At 45.5% G+C, this 25458-nt stretch overlaps 1 protein-coding gene across 1 annotated transcript in view; it reads left to right on the top strand.

Annotated features, from left to right (window-relative positions):
- The window catches only part of VTI1A (vesicle transport through interaction with t-SNAREs 1A), a 419912-nt gene extending 402430 nt beyond the window's left edge, over positions 1 to 17482 (top strand). Inside the window, exon 9 of the mRNA XM_082423358.1 lies at positions 12288 to 17482. Coding sequence (XP_082279484.1) covers positions 12288 to 12321 — 34 coding nt within the window. The 3' untranslated portion in view covers positions 12322 to 17482. The remainder of the gene's footprint in view (positions 1 to 12287) is intronic.
- Positions 17483 to 25458: the final 7976 nt, after the last annotated feature.

Genomic DNA, 25458 nt, shown 5'->3' with positions numbered 1-25458 from the left:
AATGACAGAGTTGAGTAGTTGGAATAGAGACTACATGGCCCAGGCAGCCTAAAATATTTACTATCTTCCCCTTTAGAGAAAAAGTTCACTCATCTCTGGTCTATAAGCTTGAGATTCTCCTAACTACTCTTGTGATTCCCTCTTGTCTAATAGAGCTGGCCTGCAATGCCACCTATTGCCAGTGGGTGACGCTGTCCTCCATACGTCAGCCTGAAACCATCCAGATTGAAGGCTTTGGGTTTTAGAAAATGTATTCAGCAAAGATTTAATGAATGACAACCTCATGCCACACACAGTTTTAAGTTCTGGATTTATAGCAGTTATTAGCAACACAAGCAAACACCTCTGCTTTCTTGGAGCTGAGGTTCTACCGAAATGATTATTTCCCATGATTCTGTGGGGTGAGTGGGATCAGCTGGGCTGTTCTTCTGCTTTTTTGGGGCATCACTTGAGATCACTTATTCAGCTGAACTGGGCTGGAAGCTCCAAGGTGTCGCTCACATACCTGGAACTTCATTGTTCCTCAATTTGGCCTCCGCTCGTGGCCAGCTCAACATGGTGGTCTCAGGGCCATCCACAGCATGGTGCCAGGGTTTCTGGGACTTCTTTTGTGGAAGCTGGCTTCAAGAGGGAAAGCGGAAGCTGCCAGACTCTTAAAGGCTAGACCCAGAATTAGCACAGCATCACTACTGCCACATTTTTTTTGGTCAAAGCAAGTCAAAAAGCCAACCCAGATTCAAGTGTAGGAGAAAGAGATTCAACCTAGTGATGGTCAATAGATGGGTTAAGCCGTCTGTATGTACTTGGAGAGAGGAAATGGATGGTGACCATCTTTGGAGACTATGAGAGTGGGCAAGAAACACTGATCTTTGCCCCCATAGACCTGCAAAACCTTTGGGGTCCCCTCCTCTCCTTTTGGCCATCGCGTGTGCATAATATTGATAAGTTTGATAGGTAGACAGTTATTGAACTTTATATTCTTGAATCATGAGATTCCCTAAATCTAGAAAGCCATTGTGGGAAGCACCTTGAGCCCTGAGTCCGTATAGGCTGTGTGCATTTTCCTCCCTGGCTCTGCAGGCCCAGCTGTCTGGCTGAGCCCCTGTGCTGGTCCTGGGTACCATCACACTCTGACAGGCAGCTGAGCTCATCTCAGAAGATGGGGCGGGCAGTATGACATTCTGCAGAACTTAGGGAATGGGATGCAGCTCTTTCCCCAGAAGAAGTCAAAGCTGCCCAGACTGGCCAAATGTGCAACCAGGCCTTGATCCTGCCCCATCATCCCAGAAGGAAAAGATGCAGAGGACTGGGCACTTAAATTACCTCTGGGCTTGAAAAACAAAAACTTTGGGGGGAAAATAATTTTAGATTTACAAAAGAGTTACAAAGATAGCGCAGAGAGTTCCCATACACCCTTCACCCAGCTTCCTCAACACCAACCCCTTACATAAGCATGGTACATTTATCAAAACTAAGAAATTAACATTGGTAAAATTCTATTAACTATCAATAATACAGACTTATTCAGATTGCCCCAGTTTTTCTGCTAATGTCCTTCTTCTGTTCCGGGAGCCTATCTGGGACCCCACATTAATTTAGTCATCCTGTCCCCTTAGTCTCCTCCAGTCTAGGACAATTTCTCAGTCTTTCCTTGGTTTTCATGATCTTGACACTTTTAAAGAGTAGTCATCAGGTATTTCTGTAGAAAGTCCCTCAGTTTGGGGTTGACTAGTGTTTTCTTATAATTAAACTGAGGCTCTAGGGTTTGGGAAGAATATTACAGAGATAATATGCCTTTCTCATTGCATCATGTTGGGGACACATGACATCAACCTATCTTGTTACTGGCGCTGTTAACTTTGATGTTAATCTTAGTTAAGGTGGTACTTGTGAGGTTTCTTCACTGTAAAGTTACTACTTTTCGCTTTCCATTGTCTATTCCTCAGAGTGGAGCCCACACTCAAGGGGAGGAGAGTGGAGCTTCTGGAGGGAGGACCCTCTGAGCCTTTAAAAATATACAGCACACTAGGGCAGGGCTTCCAGGAGCAGGGAGGGCCCCAGACCCTGCCCACTGACTTGCTGGTGACCTTGGATGAGTCACTCAGTCTCTCAGAGCCGGGATTTCCCTCCCTCCTATGAAATCTAAGATGGCATCTCTGTCCCACAGCTGTCTCCCGGGGGCCTCTGGAGGTTTCGGCTGGTAACACTTCGAGTTGCTAGAGCGTAGATATGATGAGGGAAAAGGTCCTTGTTATAACAGCTGAGGTCTTGTTCCTGTTCTGTAAACATTTCCCAATCCTGATGTCCATCATCCCCGCAACAGGAGTGTCCCCTACAAGTGATGAGGCCATCACTATTTTTATAAAATGGTCTCATGTTATTCACATGCTAACAAGGGCTTGGTGTAGAAGAAAATACTGCAGGGAAATAATTTTTGTAAAGTGAATAATTCCCCTGAGTTAGCCTTTGTGTATAAAGTCATTTTTTTCACTATTTGGATTTGCTTAAACCAAGGGGCTCCAGGAATTCCTTCCAAAGAACATACCATCTTTGTGCAGATGCTTTTGAACAGACAGAATGTTTTCTACATTGATGGTGATGAATTACCCTAGAATTATCCATTAGACTAATTATTTTACATCCTTAAAGATTGACTCTTTCCTGGTGGAGAATCCTGGACAAACTGTATTTCTGACACTTGATACTAGGGAGAGCTAAACACCAACGGGATTGTTGTTTAATGATTTTTAGCAAAATGTGGCTGGTGAGCTATGTTTCTCTGGGGTAGGTGTATCTGCTGGGATTGGATGTCTTCCTCCAGTTCTTTAGAAATCACACCACCGGGCTTCCCTGGTGGCACAGTGGTTGAGAATCTGCCTGCCAATGCAGGGGACACGGGTTTGAGCCCTGGTCTGGGAAGATCCCACATGCCGCGGAGCAACTAGGCCCGTGAGCCACAACTACTGAGCCTGCGCGTCTGGAGCCTGTGCTCCGCAACAAGAGAGGCCATGACAGTGAGAGGCCTGCGCACCGCGATGAAGAGTGGCCCCCACTTGCCGCAACTAGAGAAAGCCCTCGCACAGAAACGAAGACCCAACACAGCCATAAATAAATAAATAAATAAATAAATAAATTAAAAAGTAGCTCCTTTAAAAAAAAAAAAAAGAAGAAGTCACACCACCCTGTCATGTGTGCACAACTCAAGGGCGGCATTCGCATGGGCTCTGATGTGGATGGTGCTCCCTGGAGGTCAGCAACATGGCAGCCCCATCTCCCACTCTGCACCGAGCACTGATGAATTCACCCAATCACACCCCCATGGACCAGTCCTCTGATGAGCCTAGAGCAGGGCTGGTGTAGAGCAGGAATGCCTTTTGGCTAAGACTTCAGTGTTCTCTCCAAATTCAGCTCCACATCCAATCACTGAGGTTCTGTGACAAGATGAAAGAAGATGCTTATCCTGAATCTTTCCCTTCTGCCATGGCTGGACCACATAGCCCAAGTGATATGTGATAAGGTACATTACAAATCCTCTGATTGTCTTGAGAATGGAACGATTGCCTGGGTTGTGTTGGGGGAGAAGTGTTAAACTGTTTCTTTGTTAAATGTAAAGAGTTAAAATAGGGACTTCCCTGGCGGTCCAGCGGTTAAGACTCCGCACTTCCACTGCAGGGGTCACAGGTTCGATCCCTCGTCGGGGAACTAAGATCCCTCATGCCGCATGGCGCGGCCAAAAATAAAATAAAATAAAATAAAAGAGTGAGGCAGGTCTGCTTGACAGAAAAAAAAAGAGTTAAAATAGAAAAGAATTTTTAGCACTCTTTTGGCATTTCTTCATTTTATCTACAAAGAGCCTCAAAACTGGAAGTGATCCCGCCTATCTCTCATTCTTGGAAAGGCTCAGGCCAAGAAAAACCACCCTCACTGTTCCAGTCTTCTCGCTTGTCATAGACAACATTGCTCCACTCTCTGTTCCTAAACCCCTCCAATCCTTCGCCTCTACCATGCCTCTCCCCCCAACCCTGATCTATGAGGCTCTCCCTCTTTCTTCTCTGTTTATCTAATTCAGTAGTTTTCCTCAAGGTTCAGTTCAGCCATGTAGTCTTAAGGAGGTCCTTTCTAACTGTCTTAGACCCAAATACTCTAGGACTGTCTCTTTGAAGAGGAGGACATGTCACCTTATCCTGACACATTTCTTTTACCATACTCTGTCTTCTTTGTTTTTGTTTTTTATTAATTTTTTAAATTGTAGTATAGTTGATTTATAATGTGTTAGTTTTAGGTGTACAGCAAAGTGATTCAGATATATATATATTCTTTTCCATCATAGGTTATTACAAGATATTGAGTATAGTTCCCTGTGCTATATAGTAGGTCCTTGTTGATTATCTATTTTATATATAGTAGTGTGTATCTGTTAATCCCAAACTCCTAATTTATCCTTCCCCCCCATTTCCCCCTTGGTAACCGTAAGTTTGTTTTCTATGTCTGTGAGTCTATTTCTGTTTTGTAAATAAGTTCATTTGTATCATATTTTTAGATTCCATATATAAGTGATATCATATGATATTTGTCTTTCTCTGTCTGACTTACTTCACTTAGTATGATAATCTCTAGGTCCATCCATGTTGCTGCAAATGGCATTATTTCATTCTTTTTTATGGTTGAGTTGAGTGATATTCCATTGTATTTATATATACCACATCTTCGTCCATTCGTCTGCCGATGGACACCCTTTCTTGTTAAATGGAGTGCAATGATGGCCATGCTTCGTTTCTACCTGTCTAGTATCTACTCCTCCTACTTCTGGCAAAGGATCTGACTTTCCTTTAGGGAACCATCTCTCTCTATTCTCTCCTGTACCTCCCAGTACCCAAGTCCAGAAGAGCATATGTGACCCAGACCAATCGGCATATTTCATTCCCCTGGTCAGATGTTTGATTCTGGAGCTGTCAGGGTCATCATATGGAAATAGTTCACCTGGGAGTGGAGTCCAGAGGAAAGCAGAGGAAAGTAAGAGTGACGGGGACTTCCCTGGCGGTGCAGTGGTTAAGAATCCGCCTGCCAATGCAGGGGACACGGGTTCGAGCCCTGGTCCGGGAAGATCCCACGTGCCATGGAGCAACTAAGCCCATGCGCCACAACTACTGAGCCTGAGCTCTAGAGCCCGCAAGCCACAACTACTGAGCCCACGTGCCACAACTACTGAAGCCCGCATGCCTAGAGCCCATGCTCCTCAGCAAAGAGAAGCCACCTCAATGAGAAGCCCATGCACTGCAACGAAGAGTAGGCCCCGCTCACCATAACTAGAGAAAAGTCAGCGTGCAGCAACGAAGACCCAATGCAGCCAAAAATAAATAAATAAAATAAATATATTTTTTAAAAAGAGTAAGAGTGACAGTCAGAGACAGAGCAGAAACAGAGATAATAGCAATGTTTGAGCCCTTGGATTCAGCTGTACCTGAAGTCAGAATTATTCTTTGGAATTTTCTGGTATTTAAGCCTATTTATTCCTTATTTGTTTTAGCCAGTTTGGTTTCTGCTATTTGCAATATAAATTTTTGGGGGGCAGGGGTCATGTCTTATTTACCTTGACATTTTACTTATGGCAGTGCAGTGCTTTGCATATATAGTAAGGGCTTCATAAATGGGTATTGCTAATATAGGGAGAAATATGTTAAACCAGGCAATTCAAAGGGAGAAACTTTTATTTTATGAAAACCAAACAAGTCACAGTAGTTTTTCACCTCTCACCTGGCAATAGAGAGGGCAGAGAGGTAGACTATACTTTATTTCCCCACCCTCTACTCCTTCTCCTCTGAATTATGGCTTCTTAATTAAGACTATGGCCTCTGAGTTCAGGTGGCCCAGCTTCAAACCCACATTTTGCTGCTTACAAGCTTTGTGTCCTTAGGTATTTACTCTTTCTAATCCTCAGTTTCTACAAATGTAAAATATGGAAAAAATAATAGTTCCTATTTCTTGGGTTGTCATGATGATTAAATGAGGTATGCTTCATATATGGAAAGGGCTGACTCAATGTTATTATTATAAATCTTAAAATGCCAACATTCTCCTCCCATCTGAGCCCTTTAGCCTTCTCCTAGGTGGGACTTTGGGGCCGGGACATGATGTGAAAAAAGGGGCAGCAACAGAGTGAGAGTTGAGAGAGAGTTGGCCAGAAGAAAACGAGGTGACATCCCAAGTAATAGATAAAGAGCTCGGGTTCCCATAACTGCAGCCAACCTCTACCAGGAATAAGGATGCCACACCCTCAGTCTTTACAGATTGTTTGTTCTCCTTTATGGCCAGGGCAGCGGCAGAATGAATGTGAGCTCTGGACCAAGACTGAGAGTTCAAATTCCAGATCTGGTCCTTCACAGCACACTGGCCCCTTCGAGCCTCAGTTTCCTCATGTATGAAATGAGGGTTATATTACCAACTTCAATAAGGAAATCACTTAGAGTATTAGATACTCAGGTCATTATTTAACACGGATGTTTAGCGCCTGGTTGATGCTGCAGACCTTCTGACGCATGACAGGGTGAACAGTACACACATGCACTCATGGACTTTAGACTGTTGAGGAAGAGAGTTATCAGTCAATGAATTTTAATAAAACATGATGAGTAATTTGATAGAGGAAGTACAAGGAGCTGAAGAACTTATAATGGGCAGTTCAACATAGGTTAGGCATTTAGGAGATGAGTACAAGAAGAGGAAGTGTTGGACTGATAAGGAGTAGAGAGTGAAATAGAGGAAAACAAGGAGAATCATGGAGTGTGGGGCATTATGACCATGTCGCCAACGTCCATTCTGCCCTTCAGCCTTGTGCTTTGGATGGGATCCCCCTCGTTCTAGCTCCTGGGGTAATTTCAGCCCCTTGTCACAGTAATTGGGTTAGATAGCCCAGACTTAAGCCAAATAGCACATGGCATTCCCCTGGCCACGGTAATTGGTTAAAAATAGTCCAATTAGAGCAAAGGTAAATTCTTTCTCCTTCTTAGAGATAACCTAAACAGCTTTATTTATTGTTGGAAGCCATCTTACAACCATCAGGGAAACCAGACTGAGGACAAAGCTAATCCATCAGAGAGGGCAAAGCTAAGAGGATTGCAGAGCCAGAGCCCTGATCAAACTGTACCTGAAGCCCACTTACCACTGGTGTTTTGAATGACATATGATTCCCCAAAACGTCTCCTTTGTAATTTAAGTCAGCCTGAGCTGAGCTTTCTGTTATTTTCAATGGAATTATTCTAACCAATACCCAAGAAAAGAGTAGTTTGAAAAGTAGGGAACAAACATGACAGTGTCTGATGATACCAATATGTCAAGCAAGACAAAGACAAAAAGCGTCCATTAGATTTAACAACATGGAGATCATTTTGACCTAGGCGAGGTCAGTTTCATTTGTGGGGGGCAGGCAGGGTGGCAGGGAGAACCCTGTGCAGACTTCTTTTGGGCATTTGAGTGGACAGAGGACCCCCTGAAGCCATGAACCTTTGACTGAACTTTGAAGGGCGTAGGCAATCCTAGTGTCTATCACCACAGAGAGATCAAATTTCTAAGATTTTAGACATTCTGTCCTATTGCCCCCATTATCCATCAAAACATTCCCCACCCCCAATTTTTTAACTATTCGAGTTCTATGCTGTCCTGTAGCTTTAACTATAGAAAGAACAGGATTTAGAGTAAACTGTGTAAGAAGCTTCCATCACAGCTGACCAGTTGGATTAATGTTTGGCCTTCTCCCCCTAAGGTACTTTACTGTGTCATAACTTTTTTTCGGGTGGGAGTCACACATCTCTTGGAAAATTAGATGAAAAACTATGAAGCCACTCCATAGGAGAGAAAATGCCCCCAACCCTGCATACAAATTTTAGGGCTTTGTGATTCCTATGAAACTGGCTTTGCAGATTACTTGGGACACTGCCCAAACACTCCATCATGTACAAGCTCTAGTCAATCAATATTTCCTTAACTGGGGTCGTGTTCCAATGAGTAGAGGATTTCAACCCATCAAACTAGTTTCCTCTTCCTGCCAATAGCTCCTGAAACTCCAGGAGCTTTCTTTTCTAGCCTTCAGGAACTGATCAGGGAAGGGCTTACAGCTTTCTCACCCTATCAGAACTCATTCACACCAGCCTTGCTTTCTCCCTGGTTCCCTTCCCAACCTCTCCTTCCCCAAGCACTAATCTCCAGCCATGACCTTTGTGAAAGGTTTGGATTTAGAAGGTGGATATAGTTATCATTCTCATTCACTCATGCCTTTATCCCGAGGATCCTACCTGCATGATGAGCCCTAGTTCTCAGCCCTCTGCCCACGAAGTGCCGGGAAACCACACTCAGGGATCAGGTGATAGTGAAGACATCTGGGTCCTAGACGTGACCCACCACTAACACATTCCCTACCCATGGCCTCAACTTTTCTCATCGTGGTGACCTGTCAGCATGAAAGAATTCACTTGTCCCAAAGTGCTGGTTTCAGCCTGGCTCAGGGATTTACTGGTGAGGGCTGAAGGGATGTCTAATTTGAGGGCAGCTCTTGCTGTCTGGCCTGGAGCAAACTCTTCTGCCCTAATGGTGTGCACTTCCCACCTGAGCCAAAGAAAGGGGTCTAAAATGTTTTGTGTTGACCTCTGTTAGCACCTATAATCATGCCCTGGTTGTTTGCATGCCTGTCAGTCCTCCTGGCTCGATCCTTGAGGGTGCAGCCGTGAATAATTCACCCTCGTGCCTGCAGAGTTCCCACAGATGATAGCATTAATAAGAGCGAATGTAGGACTTCCCAGGTGGCCCAGTGGTTAAGAATCTGCCTGCCAATGCAGGGGACACGGGTTTGATCCCTGGTCTGGGAAGATCCCACATGCCGTGGAGCAACTAAGCCCATGTGCCACAACTACTGAGCCTGTGCTCTAGAGCCCGCGAGCCACAACTACTGAGCCCACGTGCTGCAAATACTGAAGCCCACGCGCCTAGAGCCTGTGCTCTGCAACAAGAGAAGCCACCGCAATGAGAAGCCCACGCACCGCAACGAAGAGTAGCCCCGGCTCGCCGCAACTAGAGAAAGCCTGCGCGCAGAAACAAAGACCCAACACAGCCAAAAATAAATAAATTAATTAATTAATTAAAAAAAAAAAAAAAAAAAAAGAGCGAATGTAGACTGAGCTCTCCCTGCTCTGAGAATGGAGTTAAGCGCTGTGTTTATCTCCTTCACAAAACTACACAGAACCATCTATTACTAACCCCACTTATATATTTTTTTAATTTTCATTTTGAAATAAATTCAGACTTACAGAAAATTTGCAAAATTAGTACAAAGAATCCCCATATATCCTTCACCCAATTCCCCCAATGTTAACATCTTGCATAACCACAATAAAATAGCCAAAATCAGGAAATTAACACTGATACAATACCCTTAACAAATCCACAGACCTTATTCAAATTTCGCCAATTATACCATTACTGGACTTTTTCTGGTACTGAATCCAGGATCTCATGTTGCATTTGATTGTCATATCTCTGGTTTCCTTTCTTCTGAGACACAGCCTCATTTTTTCTTTGTCTTTTATGGCCTTAACACTTTTTCAAGAGTATTGGCCAGTTCATTATTTGTAGACTATCCCTCCATTTGGATTGATCTGCTTTTTCCTCAAGATTAGAACTAGGGGACTTCCCTGGTGGTGCAGTGATTAAGAATCAGCCTGCGCATGCAAGGGACACGGGTCCGATCCCTGGTCCGGGAAGATCCCACATGCCACATAGCAACTAAGCCCTTGCACCACAACTACTGAAGCCCACGTGCCTACAGCCCGTGCTCTGCAACAAGAGAAGCCACCGCAATGAGAAGCCCGCGCACTGCCACAAAGAGTAGCCCGCGCTCGCCGCAACTAGAGAAAGCCCGTGCGCAGTAACAAAGACCCAACGCAGCCAAAAATCGATAAATAAAATAAATAAATTTATTTTAAAAAATTAGAATTAGATGAGGCATTTGGGGCAAGAATACCACGAAAGCAATGCTATGCCCTTTTCAGTGCATCATAACAGGCAGTACATGATGTCAACATATCTCATTACGGGGAACGTCAGCTTTGATCATTTGATGAGGTGGTGTTTGCCAGGTTTCTCTACACTAAAGCTACTGTTTTCCCCTTGTAATTAATAAATATCCTGTAGGGAAATACTTTGAGACTATATAAATATCCTGTTTCTCATCTTACTTTGGCCCACTAATTTTAGCGTCTCTTGATGATCCTTGCTTAAAAACAATCACTATTGTGATGTTTGCCAAATACTGATTCTCTATTTCCATATTTCCTTCTATACTGAGAATTGGAATTCTACCATAAAAGATTTTTCCTTTTCTCCTTTTCATTTACTTATTTAATTATTCATTTACACAGATGTGAACTCATAGAATACTAACCTCATTTTTCAGGTGAGAAAACTGAGACTGAGAGCTATTAGATAAGGGACAGAACCACAAAAGTAGCGTGAAGGAGAAGCAGGATTTAGTCTTGGGCTACCTGAGTCCTTAACTGATACATTCTTCCTCCTGACAAGGTGAGTCTCGTAACATAGCATAGTCACCTCTTTGCTTTGGTTACCAAGAAGCTCAAATTTAAAACCATTTTTAGTAATATTGCTGGTACTTACAGCTTGCAGACTTTGCCTCTGACATCTCCTTGTTATTGTATCCTCTTTCTCTCTCGCTCCCATGTCTTTATTTATGTTTTATTTTGATCACTTTTTTGGGTGGTGTTTGGTTTGGTTTGGTAAATCACCTTACATCCCTCTTTGGGAGAAAATTAGTAATAAATAAACGCATCTCTGAGACTAGAACATGATAGGATTTTTAGTATTGTTTGGAGTAAATCAGTTTGATTGCTGAAAGATTGTTTCCTGATAACAGTATCCACGGAGTGTCCTTGAGATTTGTCCAAGTGGACAAATTCGCAAAACATGCAAAATACACACCTTCTCTCAATAAGTGAGGGTGTCCAGATAGGATGATCAGCGGACATAATTGTGACAGTCAGATTCAAGTGCCGAATGCCCAAAGTTAGTATATGAAGGAGCCATTTTTAATGATGCCCCATGCAGCTTTAAGATGGAACTCCAAATGGCTAATTCTAGGGCATTGCTTGAAGATTAAAGAGGCTGAGGGGGCAAGTGGTGAGCTGTCTGGGACTGCAAGTATTCAAGCCGAGGCTTCCAGAAGACAAAACGCAAGAGTGATCACAGGACAGGCCACTGTTGCTTGGAAGATGCAGATGGTAGACCTCTATGCTTTGCCTCCCAGGATCCGTTTCCTCTCCTTGTGGAAAGCGTATCTGAAGTTCCTTTGGAAATGCATCTCTCCTCCACTTTCAGCTGTGTGGTTAAAGTAAGCTGAATTCACCCCCAGCTCAAGGGTTTAAGCCAGTGAGCCATAATGACTGGTTCAGGTGTGAGAGGTAACAAACTCAGAGCCGGACACATGACAGCCAGTTCCTGGGGCCTTCTAAGAGAGAGAAGACCGTCTCCTCCATGCAACTCTATGGAAGAGATGCTCTTTCTTCCTCCAGTGGTGGAGTGAGAGGGTGTGAGGTCAGGAAACACAGCAGCCATCTTGCGATCTTGCAGTGGCGTTTGCTTGAGAAGAGGACTGAACCAGAGAACTGGAGCTGAGAAATGGAAATACAGTCTGAGCTGTGTCTCTAGCTCTATCAGAAGGCAGATTATTTCCTGAGCCAGGGAACTGCCGCTTTTTGAATTAAACAGTTTGGATAAAGTTTTCTATCATTTGCAAGTGAAAGAATCATAAATGGTAAAACCAGATGGACTAAACATCTGACTTAGTGCCAGAATCATTGGGGGAGTTTATTAAACACACAGACGCCCAGAGATTCTGAGTGTTTAGTAAACACCCCCAGTGATTCTTCCATGCACCCAAGCCTGAGAATCACAGATCCCTGCTCATACACACTGGGGCTGGCCATTAGGACATCTTCAGTGTGTCCTTCCTGCTTCCTCCCCTCCCATTTCTCCTCTGCCAGGTGAGGGACCCCCAGGGAGGAGCCCTGGCCCCAGCACCCGAGCTTCAGTGCTTTCTATTTATATATTAAATTGCTTGTGTTCTCCTAGTTAGTGGCAGATCTGCCTGTTTGATGTTAATGAGTTTGTGAACCCAACAAAAACATAAAAGATGAGACTCTTCCAAAGAGAGAAAATAGAAAATAAAGTGCCATCCAAAATAGGATGGGCTTGAATCTCACCAGCCCCTTTTTCTGTCTTCCTAACAGGGTCCCTTTCATCCAACTGAAGAAATCAAGATAAAATGCCATCCTGGTGAATATCCTGCAAAACCAAACCAATCTGATTTGTCTGGATAAAAACAATGAAAAATCTGGCTGATCAAAGTGGACACAGCTCCCCCTTAAACTCCTCCCACCCATTAGGTAGACAAGAAACACACATTTCTCACACATCAGTGATACTCCCATACTCATTTTCAAATGGTCCCTTGCATCCTGGTGCAAAAATTTGAGCTGTCTCTTAATAGCCCACTTTAGGACATGGATGTTCTGATCTGATATTATTAAATGGAAAGTGGCCGCTTTCTAATCAAGAGAGAGGCAGGGGCATTTGTAACAGCTAGAATCAAAGGCCTGGTTTCTTCTGTTCCTAATTATCAATAGTGTTTTATAATCTTATTAATATTGATACACAGTATACTGAAGATCTGTTAAGGTGTAATGTATGTGGAAGATAATTAACAAGATCCGAGTCAAATCTATCGCCTATTTGACAGCCAACGGTGTGTGGCTTATAAATTATACATATTCTAGGTATTGCTCAAAATGTTTAAAGTTTCAGTCTAACCCTTCCAATCCAGCGCCGGGGGAAGGCGTGAACCTAAAGGTACCGTCCCCAGCCTATTGGAGCCTCCTCGGCACACGTAGAACTCACTCTTACTTGAAAATCAAAGGGTTCCATTAACCACTGAGATCCACACACAGCATAAAAACACACCTTCCCCTTGTAAGGTGCAGGAAAACAAAAGGTGAAATCTTGTAAGAAAAGAGATGATTAATGAAAGGAAGGTAATTTGCCTTTTGATTTCTGAAAAAGGGTACCAGTTGGATGTTTCAAATGGCAAAGTTGATCTTTCCTGCGAGCGCTACTCTGGAACAGGGTGAGACATTTGGTTGCAGTAAATACAATGAATAGTCGCAACTAATGTGTATGTTTGGGTAGGTTTAGGAGCTTAAAATCTCTTTGTCAAGGAGAGTGCGTGTGTGTGTCTGCGCGTGTGTGTAATGTACTCACATGTGTTGTGAGGGCAGTGGACATATTTTTTCTCTCACACATTATACCTTTAGGGACAACCCTTCCCCCAAACTATAATAATCACATTCAGTCCACGAGATTCAGATGGGGCTGACCCTACCATAGCCCCAGGGGCAGGCACATGACCCAAATTGGCCAATCGGAACCCTTCTTGTGATTTATTTTTCGGAGCCATTGGAAAAGACAGCACAATTTCCCACTGGAGTTTTAAGCAGGAAAGGCACAAGCCTCTTACTGCTGGTGGTCACTCTGCCATGAAGTAGAAAGAGCCTGTCTGAGAAGCAATCCAGAGGACAGTACAATTAAGCCAGGAAGACAACTGGGTCCTGCTGACATCACTTGAACCCCTGGATCCAGCTGCACCTGAAGTTCACACTTGAGCTCCCAATTACCTGAGTCCATCATGAATTCTCTTTTCTGCTTAAGGCAACATGGATTGGGTTTCTATCACTTAACTAAAGAAATTCTAGCTAACGGGAGAGATTAAGGCAAGATGTTGGCCTCTCTTTTTTCCCTCTCCACAGTGCAGATGAAAAAGCCAGGCAAGACATTCAGGTTCAGGAGCCAGAAATAAGGATGAACTACCAAAAAATAGGGTGCAGCAGATTTATCAAGACAACGGGGCTGCGATGAGGAAACTTTGATCTGGTGCCGAACCCCACAGAATCTCCTAGTGTCCATCACATTTAACCTGGCAGACTGTAGCCATTTACTGCGAATCTTGCAGACCCCATCAGAAAGAAGTCAGGGTCCCAGAAAGCCGCCCCAAAATCAGCATCCTGACCTGGGCTGGGGAAAGTCACAACTCCAAAGGGACAGCTCCATGAGCATAGACACTCCTTGAGACTTGTAATAGGTCATTGTGGGGGCATTGAGTGATGTTGAGGTACCCCATGCATTGTGGTGTTGGGTTCATAGAGGATGACCATGATGATACAGTGAAGCCTCATCTTATTTGCTGACCAGGTTCTAAGACTAGTGTTAAGGTCAAAGTCACTGAAGGAGTAGAGTGGGACTGCTGCTAGCCTCTATCAGGCCTTGACACAAGTTAGAAAAAGACACCCACTTTGGATAGACAAATTAGAAAAAGGTGTCTCCTCTGAACATAAGAATCTGCAGCAGAGCACAAGGCTTGGAACAAGAAGCTCAAGCAGGATTTTAGCCCTCAGTTGCCCCATTCTCTGACACCTTGTGCAGTGCACAAACTGAACAACAGTATATGGCATTCCCAAACAGAGACTCTCCTGTCAGCCTCCCCTAGTTGACTCTGATCCATTGGCTGCCCTTCCTGCCCTCTGTCAAACACCCCAGGGCATGTGTGCCCATGGGCCTCTGAATGTTCAGGGTCAGTAGCTCCCCTCTGGTGTGCCCATGCACTCCTGCTTCCCCGGCTGAGTTTAATCCTTACTGTGAGTCCACCAGGTTTGTACCCAAATCTGTTTATGCCATTAAGTTGCAATCATTCAACTTAATTAAAAAGTATGGTAACCAATGAAATACAAGTAAAAAAAGCATTGTGGTTTCTATGAAAACTAATGAATGTTTTGGAAAGATAAAGGCAAATTGCTAAAAAAAAAAAAGTTCTTAAAATTAGGAAATCTTTAGAGGGCGATGGAAATGCATTGCTTTATACAGCTGTACAGAACTGTATGCAACTGTGGGACTTCCCTGTTGGTCCAGTGGTTAAGACTTCACCTTCCAATGCAGGGGGTGCGGCTTCGATCCCTGGTCGGGGAGCTAAGATCCCACATGCCACGAGGCCAAAAAACCGAAACATAAAACAGAAGCAATACTGTAACAAATTCAATAAAGACTTTAAAAATGGTCCACATCAAAAAAAAAATCTTAAAAAAAAAAGAACCGTATGCAACTGTTAAAACCCATTGAATTATATACTATAATAGATGCAGTTTATTATATGCAAATTATCCCTCCATAAAATTGATCAGAAAAATAATAAGTGCAAGTGAAACAAAAAAAAGGATCCGGAGACATAAAACATAAAAATCCTCAGAGTCTTGCATTCTGATTGTTCTGCGAGTGACTTTCAGATCTCACTTCACTTTAAGAAAACCACAACTGGAAATTGTCAAAGATGTGCAGTTGGCTTAGCCACAAAAGAGAAGCTGGGACTGCAGAGCGCAGACCCAAACCCCAAGAAGAGCCTGCTTCTACAGCAAAAGGATGGCAAAGAAAATGCACATTTCTCAAGTTTAATTTTTAAAAAGTGTCTAGTGTATAAAGATTCCCCATTTTAGCTGACATTTTTGGTGATTAACTGTCAACATCTCCCCAGATCCCATCACCCAGCAAGGCTTCCACAGAGGTCTTCATCACCCTGAGAATCCCTGAAATCATCCTGAAAGGGTGCAATAGTGCCGTATTTCAGTAAATCCAGTGCAATCTATTTTCCCTCCTTTCTTCCAGAGGGAACAGGCTGCCATGTCTTGAGACTGCCAAGTTGAGCTTGCACGTAAGGGCTGTGTTGCACAAAATCCTGGTTCCCACCCTCCCCGTGGTGAGATGCTCACCGTATGGGCAGCCTCTGACCAAGGGAACATAGGCTCACCCAGGGAAACAAGATCAACTGCACCACGTAAGTTGCTCTGTGTGTGTGTGTGTGTTGCTGAGTCCTTATAATTTGAATATTTATATAATTGGAACCCACCACGTACCCACTTATGTACAGCAGCTTGTTTCTTGTTATTTCCACCAACTCCTGCACAATGTGGTGGAATGATGGGCCCTCCCACTTAGAATCACTGAGCATTAACAATGGGAGTGTTGGTCAATGAGATTATCGTTCCCAATTCTTCCCTCTCTCCTTCTCTCCCTTCTATAGAATTATAATCTCCCTCCCACAGCTTCATGGGGGCACACTACTTCTCTCCCCCTGAACACTGGGCTGAGCCATTGATTTGGCCAATGCAGACATGACATGAGTAGCATATAAATGTGCTTGTGCGTTTGGCTTGCCATCTTTTGTTTCTGCCATATGCCATGAAAAGAACACGCCCTAGGAAGTCACTGGTCCAAGGAGGATACAGGACACACAGGGCAAACCTAGACCTAACTCACTACCTGGAGCCAAACCCTATCAACCTACAGCCTAAAGCAGATCTGCCTTGGCCAACTCATATAACCATGAGCTAGAATTACATGTATTTGTTGTTGTAAGCCCCTGAGACTTAAGAGCCGTTTGTTACACAGCACTGCTGAGTAAAAACCTTACTGATACAGCTTCTGGTTTTACAGATGAAATAAGTTACTTACACTGTGATATCGGGCTAGACAGTTTTTGGCCTCAGATCTTTCATCTGTAAAATGTAAATACAATGCCTGTCTTACCCAGTTCTCAAGGATGTTATAAGGCTAAATAATAGCTGTGAAAAAGTTTGTCCAATGCTGCTGTGAACCCTAAACTGGTGATGGTTCCCCATCGCCCACAGAATTAAGCAGCATTGCACATCACCGTGCTAGTCCCCGTGTCCATTCCTACCTGCCAGGACTGCTTCACTTCTCCCGATACCCACACACCATGTTGCCACCACTTGACTTGTTTGCTGCTCCCCAAACTGCCTCTGATCTTCCTTCCCTCTGTGCCTTTTCTCACTCTGGCCCCTTCCCTTGGAATGCCTTTTCCTGCCATTGTACCTTTTAGAAACCTTCATTGTAAAACTCAAATATCATGTCCTCCAAATGGTTCACCCAATCCCTTTAGCTAAAATTGTCATATTTCCCTCTGGACACAACATATTTTACTTGTATTTCAGGTATTGGGCCCAAGTCCATCATCCACACTGAGTGAAAATAAACTTTCTGAGCATAGGATCCTTTTTTGTGTATCTGCATCTCCCACGGACTCCAGTCTATGAAGTACTGTATATATGCCTGATGTTTATTGATAATAAAAGGAGGTACCTTACCCAGCTCCAGGAAGCAAAGTTACCCTCGCAGACTGGTGGTGCATTTCTGCCATGTTCCAGCATACTCCACAGTCGATAAAGAATGGTTGTGACACAGCCATAAATAATGATCCAAATAGCTACCATGCATGGAGCACTTACTCCCGGGGCAGGATTTGCACCAAGCACTCTGCACATGTTGTCTTATTAAAATCTCCCAACAGCCCTCCCTAACATTTGTCTCGTTTCTTTTTTAAGAAATTCACGTTCTTTTTATTTATTTATTTATTTATTTATGACTGTGTTGGGTCTTCGTTTCTGTGCGAGGGCTTTCTCTAGTTGCGGCAAGTGGGGACCACTCTTCATCGCGGTGCGCGGGCCTCTCACCATCGCAGTCTCTCTTGTTGCGGAGCACAGGCTCCAGATGCGCAGGCTCAGTAATTGTGGCTCACGGGCCCAGCTGCTCCGCGGCATGTGGGATCTTCCCAGACCAGGGCTCGAACCCGTGTCCCCTGCATTGGCAGGCAGATTCTCAACCACTGCGCCACCAGGGAAGCCCTGTCTCGTTTAACTATGAGATGTGGTAGAGATTGCTATGTGCTCTCCCTTTCCTCCTGGGTGCCCAGCTAGACCACATTTCCCAGATTCCCGGGCAATTAGTTGTAACCAGATGACTGGGTTCTGCCCAGTGGAATAAGAGGGAAGGTAGCACGTGCGCTTCCAGGGCAGGCCCATGAAAACCTCCGCAGCAATAACTCCCTCTTCTCTTCTGACAGTAGGTAGAGAGGACCCAGCCAATGACCTTGAAGCCTAGAGGATGGCGGAGCTACAAAAGGAAAAGAGCTTGAGTGTATAAATCCTGCTCCAGGTAGAAGGCTCCCTGATGGATACAGTTGTCCCTGGGTTTGGTTCCAGGACTCCCACGGATACCAAAATCCCTTATATAAAATGGTGTAGGGCTTCCCTGGTGGCGCAGTGGTTAAGAATCCGCCTGCCAATGGAGGGGACACGGGTTCAAGCCCTGGCCCGGGAAGATCCCACATGCCGTGGAGCAGCTAAGCCCATGCGCCACAACTACTGAAGCCCGCATGCCTAGAGCCCGTGCACCACAACGAAGAGTAGCCCCCGCTTGCCGCAACTAGAGAAAAGCCCGCGCAGCAACAAAGACCCAACTCAGCCAAAAATAAATAAATAAATTAAAAAAAAAAAATGGTGTAGTATTGATATTTATATAACCTACGCGTATCCTCTTTAAATCATCTCTAGATTACCTATTACACCCAATACAATGTAAATGCTATGTAAATAGTTGCTGGTGCACAGCAAATTCAAGTTTTGCTTTTGGGTACTGTCTGGAATTTTTGAGGGGGCAATATTTTTGATCCACAGTTGGTTGAATCCGTAGATGTGGAACCCAGGGACACAGAGGGCCAATGATACTCCTGTATTGGATTGTAATGTGATTATGAAATACATTACTATTCTGTTAAGCCATTGAGACTTTAGAGTTCCGACGTGCAGCTGTTACCTGAAAAAACTGAGGTTCAGATTAAGTGATTTTAGGCAGGTTGCATAAAAGTTGGAGCTAGGATTTTAAGTCAAACCTGGCTATCTCCAAGTCCTATGATTCTAACTCCTATGCTATACGGCCTCTCGGCTAAGTAATAAAAATACAAACAAATGAAAACAAACCTCCTGCTGGTGCAAAATCAGGGTTTTCCAGACCGTGTGGCCCCCTCCCCTCTGGGATGTTGCTCCAGCAGAGTTCCCCTGGGGTGGTTTGGTGAATTTAGGAGTTGTTGCCTACTGTGAGGAAAGGGGAAGCAAAGGGAAACGACAGGCATGCCAGGCACTTTGCATAAGTGTTATCTCATTTACTCTTCACAATAACCCCCTGGGGAGGTATTGTTACCCACGGGCTCAGAGCAGCTAAGCAGCTTGCTCAAGGTTCCACAGCTAATGGGCAGCAACCCTGGGTTCCAAACCCAAGGCCACCTGATTCCAAGTCTAGTACTTGTCTTTCCATGACCTCCCTAAGGCGATACCATTTCATGGTCTCTTTCATCCATTCCTCCATTCATTCATTCATCCATCCATCCAGTCAGTATTTGTTGGCTGCCTCCTATGGACCAGGCTCTCTGCTGGTCTCTAGGGAGGAGGGCCATGTCTAGGTGATCCAAGAAGGGCACCGAAAGGCTCTGAGTTTAAAGAAGCACTTACTCTCAGGTGCTCATCCTGCCTTCCCAAGATTCTGATATTTTAATTTAGATTTCCTCCTTAAACTTGGTGCCTTAGAGACCTGGTCTCCTTCACCCTAGTCCCAGCCCTGACAGACTAGTGAGCAAAACCAGACATGAACTCTGTCCTCAGAGAGCTTACAGCCTAGAGAAGACAGACAAGCTACCAACATCCCAGTTACTATTGCAAATCACCCCAACCATAGTCATACCGTAAAACCACGCTATTTTATTATGCCCATGGTCTGTGGTCAAGGATTCAGACAGGCACAGAGGGGATGCTTTGTCTCTGTTCTACAATGTTTTCTTCCACAATGTTTGAAGATTCAGCTGGAAGATTTGCAATTTAGGAGTGGCTAGAACAGGTAGAGCCTGGAAGCATCCGGAGCTTGGTCACTCACAACTCTGGCATCTCGCTATGATGAGTTGAAGGTTAGGACAAGCTGCGACTATGTGAATGAGAGCACAGCATGTGGCCTCCCTGTGAGGCCTGGGCTTCTGGCCAAAGCAGTCACTGCTCTGCCCAGACCCACGAGGAAGGACAGAGCTCCATCTCTCAATGGAAGAAGTATCAATGTACTGGTGGCCATTTTTATTTTAAACCATCACAATGACAAAAATGAATGACTAATTCTTCTATAGAGGAAAGGAGTATTATTCTATGAAAATGTGTAACAGAGGATTCTTGTGGGGGCACTGAACTGGTAACAGTAAACATACCTCACTCATTCATTCATTCATTCATTCAACCAACACCTTGAGTGCCTACAAGGCACCAGGCCCTTGGCTGGCCACAGGGAGGAAGAGTCTTCCTGGGAAAGGAATGCAAGTGAGCCCCTGCTTTGTGTGGCTTGTTAACCAGCCCTACAGGTGGTGCTGACCCATCCCACAGAATTGGTTCAAATGCACGTGTCCTGCGGCATCCTGAGCCCCTCACGTGTGCTTGCCCTGGGGAAAAAGTTGAGGATGACACAGAAGGTGTTGCCCTTGACCTTGGAGAACTTGTCATTTGTGCTGTTACCAGGAGCAGCACCATTATTATTATTATCAGGAACGTACTGCCAGGGATGTCCTTAACACTCCCTGGCATTTGTAAAGGGATTATGGGTTCCAAAGCTCTTTCACACTCTTTACCTTACCTCAAACCTACAAGACAGGAGGGCAAGGACCCCCAATGCTCCCATTTCACAGATGAGAAAACTGAGCTCAGCAAGGTTAAACCTAGGGCGTGCCCCATATCAGACAGCTAACAATGGCAGCTCTGCAAGGCATGTGCTTGAAGGTTCCCTTTTCTTCCAAATCCATGTCTTTTCCCTGTCATCCCTCCATCCTTACTTGCCTTCAGGGTCAACCAGGTAGAAATAAATGAACAAAGTTATTGTGCACCTGGTGTCCTGTAAAGCTCTCCGCCTGTCTTAGCATGTATTAGCTTTCCAGCACTCTAGGACAGAGCTAGATCTAGTCTCGTCTCCACCTTGCAGATCGGGGAAACCAAGCTCAGGAAGGTAAAGTGACTTTCTCAAGGTCACTCCTCGAGTAAGGAAGCTGTGGAGAGGCAACTCAAGCCCCCATCAGTCTGCCTTGAAGCCAACTTGGGCACCTCAGAGCTGGGAACGGCTGCACCTCCTCTACCCTCAGCTCCTGTGGTACACGGAGGTTTTGTCCCCAAAGTGCTGGACTGAGTTGGATGCTCGGTGACTCAGACTAAGGTGCTCTGCCCTTGCCTGTGACAGGGTGAATATTCACTGTCATTGCCAGCTTGGGGGAAGGCGCCTCGCTGATGTTATCAATTATGCATGGCGGTGGGCTAAGCCCGGCACCCCGGGAATTGAGGAGAGAAGAGGTGATGGGAGAGGCAGCAGCAGGACGGGGGCCACTCGCCTCTTGCTTAACTCTTTCCCTGCTGCCTCAGCCCTGGTGACAAGAGTTTGGGCCTGGAGTTCTGTTCTGTGCGTCTGTCAGGGTTTGTGTTGGGCAAGCAACAGCTGGATTTCCACTCCACGGTGTCTCAACACGTTGGCCTGGCCAGCTAGCCTCGGCGGCATTTCCATTCATTTCAGGCCTCATTAGTGTCCGCAGCTCGGATTTACACAGATGTAAATCAGGTCATTAGCACCTCGCAGTTTGGCAAGGAGGTGTGGCCAAAAGGGAATTTAAGGGCGGAATTTAAGGGGGTTGGGGGTAGGGAGCAAACTTCGAGCCCAACTTTAATGTTTAACCTCTCTGACAATGGAATTGCAAGCCTTCCCCACCAATATCCCAGGCAGTTTCTTGGGTGAAAGAGACAATAAATACAAGTAGATAACAGATGGGGCTGGGTGGGAGGAAACGGATTGCTAAATTATACATCAGACGCAGGGGTAGCCAGCTTGGACCAATAGGAGGCAACTTCTCCAGAGAAAGGCTTTCAGGAGCCCTCCATTCCCTCCCTGACCACAGTACACCCTTCCTTTGTCTGGAGAGAGAAGCCCCGGAATCCTCTTAACACAGTGTTAAATCGTAGTGTGGAGGGGGGGGGAAATTGAAGGCAAGATAATTCCAGGAGGGGGGAAGGAAGAGAGAGAGAGAGGGATCCAAGATCCAATTCTGGTAAATTATTAACAACAAAAAAATGTCTCTTTCTCAAAAAAAAAAAAAAAAAAAAAAAAAAGCCCAACAGAACTTTCAAGTTCTCTAATTTGGAAAGTCAAAAGTTTAACTGGGCGCCAGGGTGCTGATGCCAAGCCCGGGTTCTGGCCGAGTCATGCTGGCCATGCATGAGCTATCACCCCAGCCATCTCCTTCCTGGGAAGACAGTGGTTGGTGACAGCCGGTGGAGTTGCAGGCAGGACGGCAGGACTCCAGCACCTCTCATCTTGGGTGCTGATCCTACACAGGACTTCACAGAACCATCACGTGTGTTCTCAGGCTGGGCTCCAGTCAAGACACGGGAAGAATCTGTTTTAGAGTCAAAACTGGGTTTTCATTCTGGCTTGGTCATTCCCTGCTGTGTAACCTTCCGCGAGTCACTGAACCTCTCTGAGCCAGTTTATGTAGCTATAGAATGGAGTCAACAAACTGCTTTTGCAGAGTGAACGCCAGGATTGGAGACAGGTTATGTCAGGGGTGGGCAAACTACCACCTGTGGGCCAAATCTAGCTGCCATCTTTTTTTTTAAATAAAGTTTTATTGGAAAACAACCATGTCCCTTTAATTACTTATTGTCGATGGCTGCTTTTGTGCTACCACAGCAGAACTGAGAAGTTACAGCAGAGACTCTATGGCCCACAAAGCCTAAAATATTTACCCTCTAGTCTTTTGCAGAAAATGTTGCCAAACTCTGGGATAGGTAAAGGACACACCTGGTGCTTCATAGAAGTTCAACATGTGGCAGAGGTGGTGGTGAATTTCATTAATGCCAGCGCAGGTCATTCAGGGCTTTGTCCTTCATTTTCGGAAGTGCAGAGCTTATTTCCCACTCAAAGCCCCTACCGTCCACTCACGCTCCGTGCGCTGGTAATGACACTGGGGACGGGGCCTTTCCTGATGCCCCTGAGCGCACAGCAGGTGCTAATGACAGCACCTCTCAGCCCTGTGAGGACCAGGAGGACCTTTGGAGGCCACCAAGTCACTTGACAGATGGCCACCCTGGAGCCCAGGAAGAAGAAATCCCAGAAGCAGGTGAGAAGTAGGTGAGAGCAGAGGAGGCCTGGAAGGCAGACCTGTGGACTCAGGATCTCCATCCTGAACGCTCCTTGGAGCTGGTGTCTGCCTGGGGATGAGGGACAGCGAGGGAAGAAGGAATGAGCCCCTCTTACAGACAATCACTGGAGCCCAGCAGGCAGGGCTGCCGGGCTGTGGCAGGACAGTGCAGAGCCCTCCCCCTGAAAGGAGCAGGACAAGTTCAGGGCCAGCGCCGTCCACTTCACTCCTGCCTTCTGGATCCCAGCCCCCAACGTGGGAGCTCAGCAAATCTTCATGCAGTCAACCAAAGCGAAGGGTTGAATTTGGCCGACTGAGAGAGCCGCTCTTGGGGAACGTTGCTTGGCTGGTAAGACTTCCTTTCCTTTGCACAATTTGCCCTTCTCACCACGGGCAACTCAGCGAATTCTCCCGGCGCCTCTGCCGGTCAACGTTGTCTCTGTTTTACACTCAAGGAAGCTGAGGCTCGTGCAGCTGAGAAAATCTCTGCCCTCCAGAAGCAGGCAGCGGGACTGGGCGGAAACCCTCAAAGGGCCGTCGGCCGCCTTTCTTCCTCGCAGCTCTCTGTACATGACGTCTGTGCACTGGCCCGGGTTGCATGAATCACTCCCTGAGCAGCAACAGGAACTTGAAAAGTAGCCTCTCCGGCCCTGCCCACAAATACCTCCAGCCGGCTCCCCAGGCCTGTTTGGCCTCCCGCTGGCCTTTCCCTACAGGCCCTGCCTGGAAGAACTGCAAAGCACAGCTGATAGCCCAGGGAGAGCCTCCTGCCAGAAGCACTGCAAGTGGTGTTTACACACCAGCTTCGAGTTTGCAAGGTGCATACGCCTGCCCAGTTACACCAGCCTCGAGGGCCGAGTCCATGGACCCTACACACTGGCCTTGGCGCCATGCATCCAGCACCTACCGTGTTTTAAGCGTTCTGTGAAGGACTTACACGTCTGAGTACAGCAGTTCTCAAAGTCCCCGGACCCTTTCAGGGTGTCTGTCTGTGAGGTCAAAACTATTTCACAGTATGTTCGTAAAATACTAAGGCATTATTGGCTTTTTTCACTCTCATTCTCTCTAAAGTATACAATAGAATTTTCCAGAAGCTCCATGATGGGTGACGGTGTCATCACTCTGGTGGCCAATGGAATGTGTGTTCTAGAATTTTCTAAAGTGAGGCCATTGGAGTGCTCAATAATTTTTTTTAATCTCTAAAATTAAAAAAACAATTTTATTTTTTAATTTTTATTTTATTTTTTAATTGAAGTATAGTTGATTTACAATGTCGTGTAATTTCAGGTATACAGCAAAGTGATTCAGATATATATATACATTTATATATATATATATATATCTCCTTTTTCAGATTCTTTTCCCTTGTAGGTTAGTACAAAATAATGAGTATTGTTCCCTGTGCTATACAGTAGGTCCCTGTTGGTTATCTAAATAATTTTTTAGGAGTGTAAAGCGGTCCCGAGATCACAAGTTTTGAGACCTGCTGTACTAGTATCATCTTCGTTTTTATTCCTCACAACAACCCTGTGAGGTATGTACTATCATCTCTAGTTTACAGATGAGGAAATAGACTCGACATAAAGCAATTCACCCAAGTTCACATAGTTAGGAAGCAGTCGAGCTGGGATTGCAGTCTGATTCTGTCTAGGGCCAACGATATGGTCTTCAGGTCCGTGTAGAAAGGCCTCCATCCAGCTCCCCTAAGAAGATCGCTTTGGAGCTAGTGACCAGGACCTGGGGGCGCCCAAAATGGTTTACCTGACAGGTTCCTTCTCTTCTGAGAGCTCAGGAGATGCCAGGCTCTTCGGGCCTATTTTGCGCTCATTCAAACAAGACAAGGGAAGTGATCCCTACGGTCATCTCTGAGGTCCTCTCCAGACGGGTCCCCCAGACCAGAGCTCAAAGTGCCAACCTGTGAGGACAGGTGAGGGCGGATGACAGCTGGGCCACCTAGGATGGGCCAAGGAGGTCACGGGATCCACCACTGCTGCCCTTAGCCTTCCCTCAGATTTCAGCTTTCCTGTTTTTTATTTGGACACAGAGTCTAGTCAGATTTCATCCAGTGGTTTTGCCAACAAGGGATTACTTTATTTATTTATTTATTTATTTATTTATTTATTTTTGGCTCTGTTGGGTCTTCGTTTCCGTGCGAGGGCTTTTCTCTAGTTGCGGCGAGCAGGGGCCACTCTTCATCGCGGTGCGCGGGCCTCTCACTATCGCGACCTCTCTTGTTGCGGAGCACAGGCTCCAGACGCGCAGGCTCAGTAATTGTGGCTCACGGGCTGAGTTGCTCCGCA

The sequence above is a fragment of the Balaenoptera physalus genome, assembly GCF_965194825.1.
Source record: "Balaenoptera physalus genome assembly, chromosome: 14".
In the NCBI taxonomy this organism is placed as follows: domain Eukaryota; kingdom Metazoa; phylum Chordata; class Mammalia; order Artiodactyla; family Balaenopteridae; genus Balaenoptera; species Balaenoptera physalus.
Note: the sequence above shows the minus strand (reverse complement) of the source record. Positions and strands in the feature narration are given on the sequence as shown.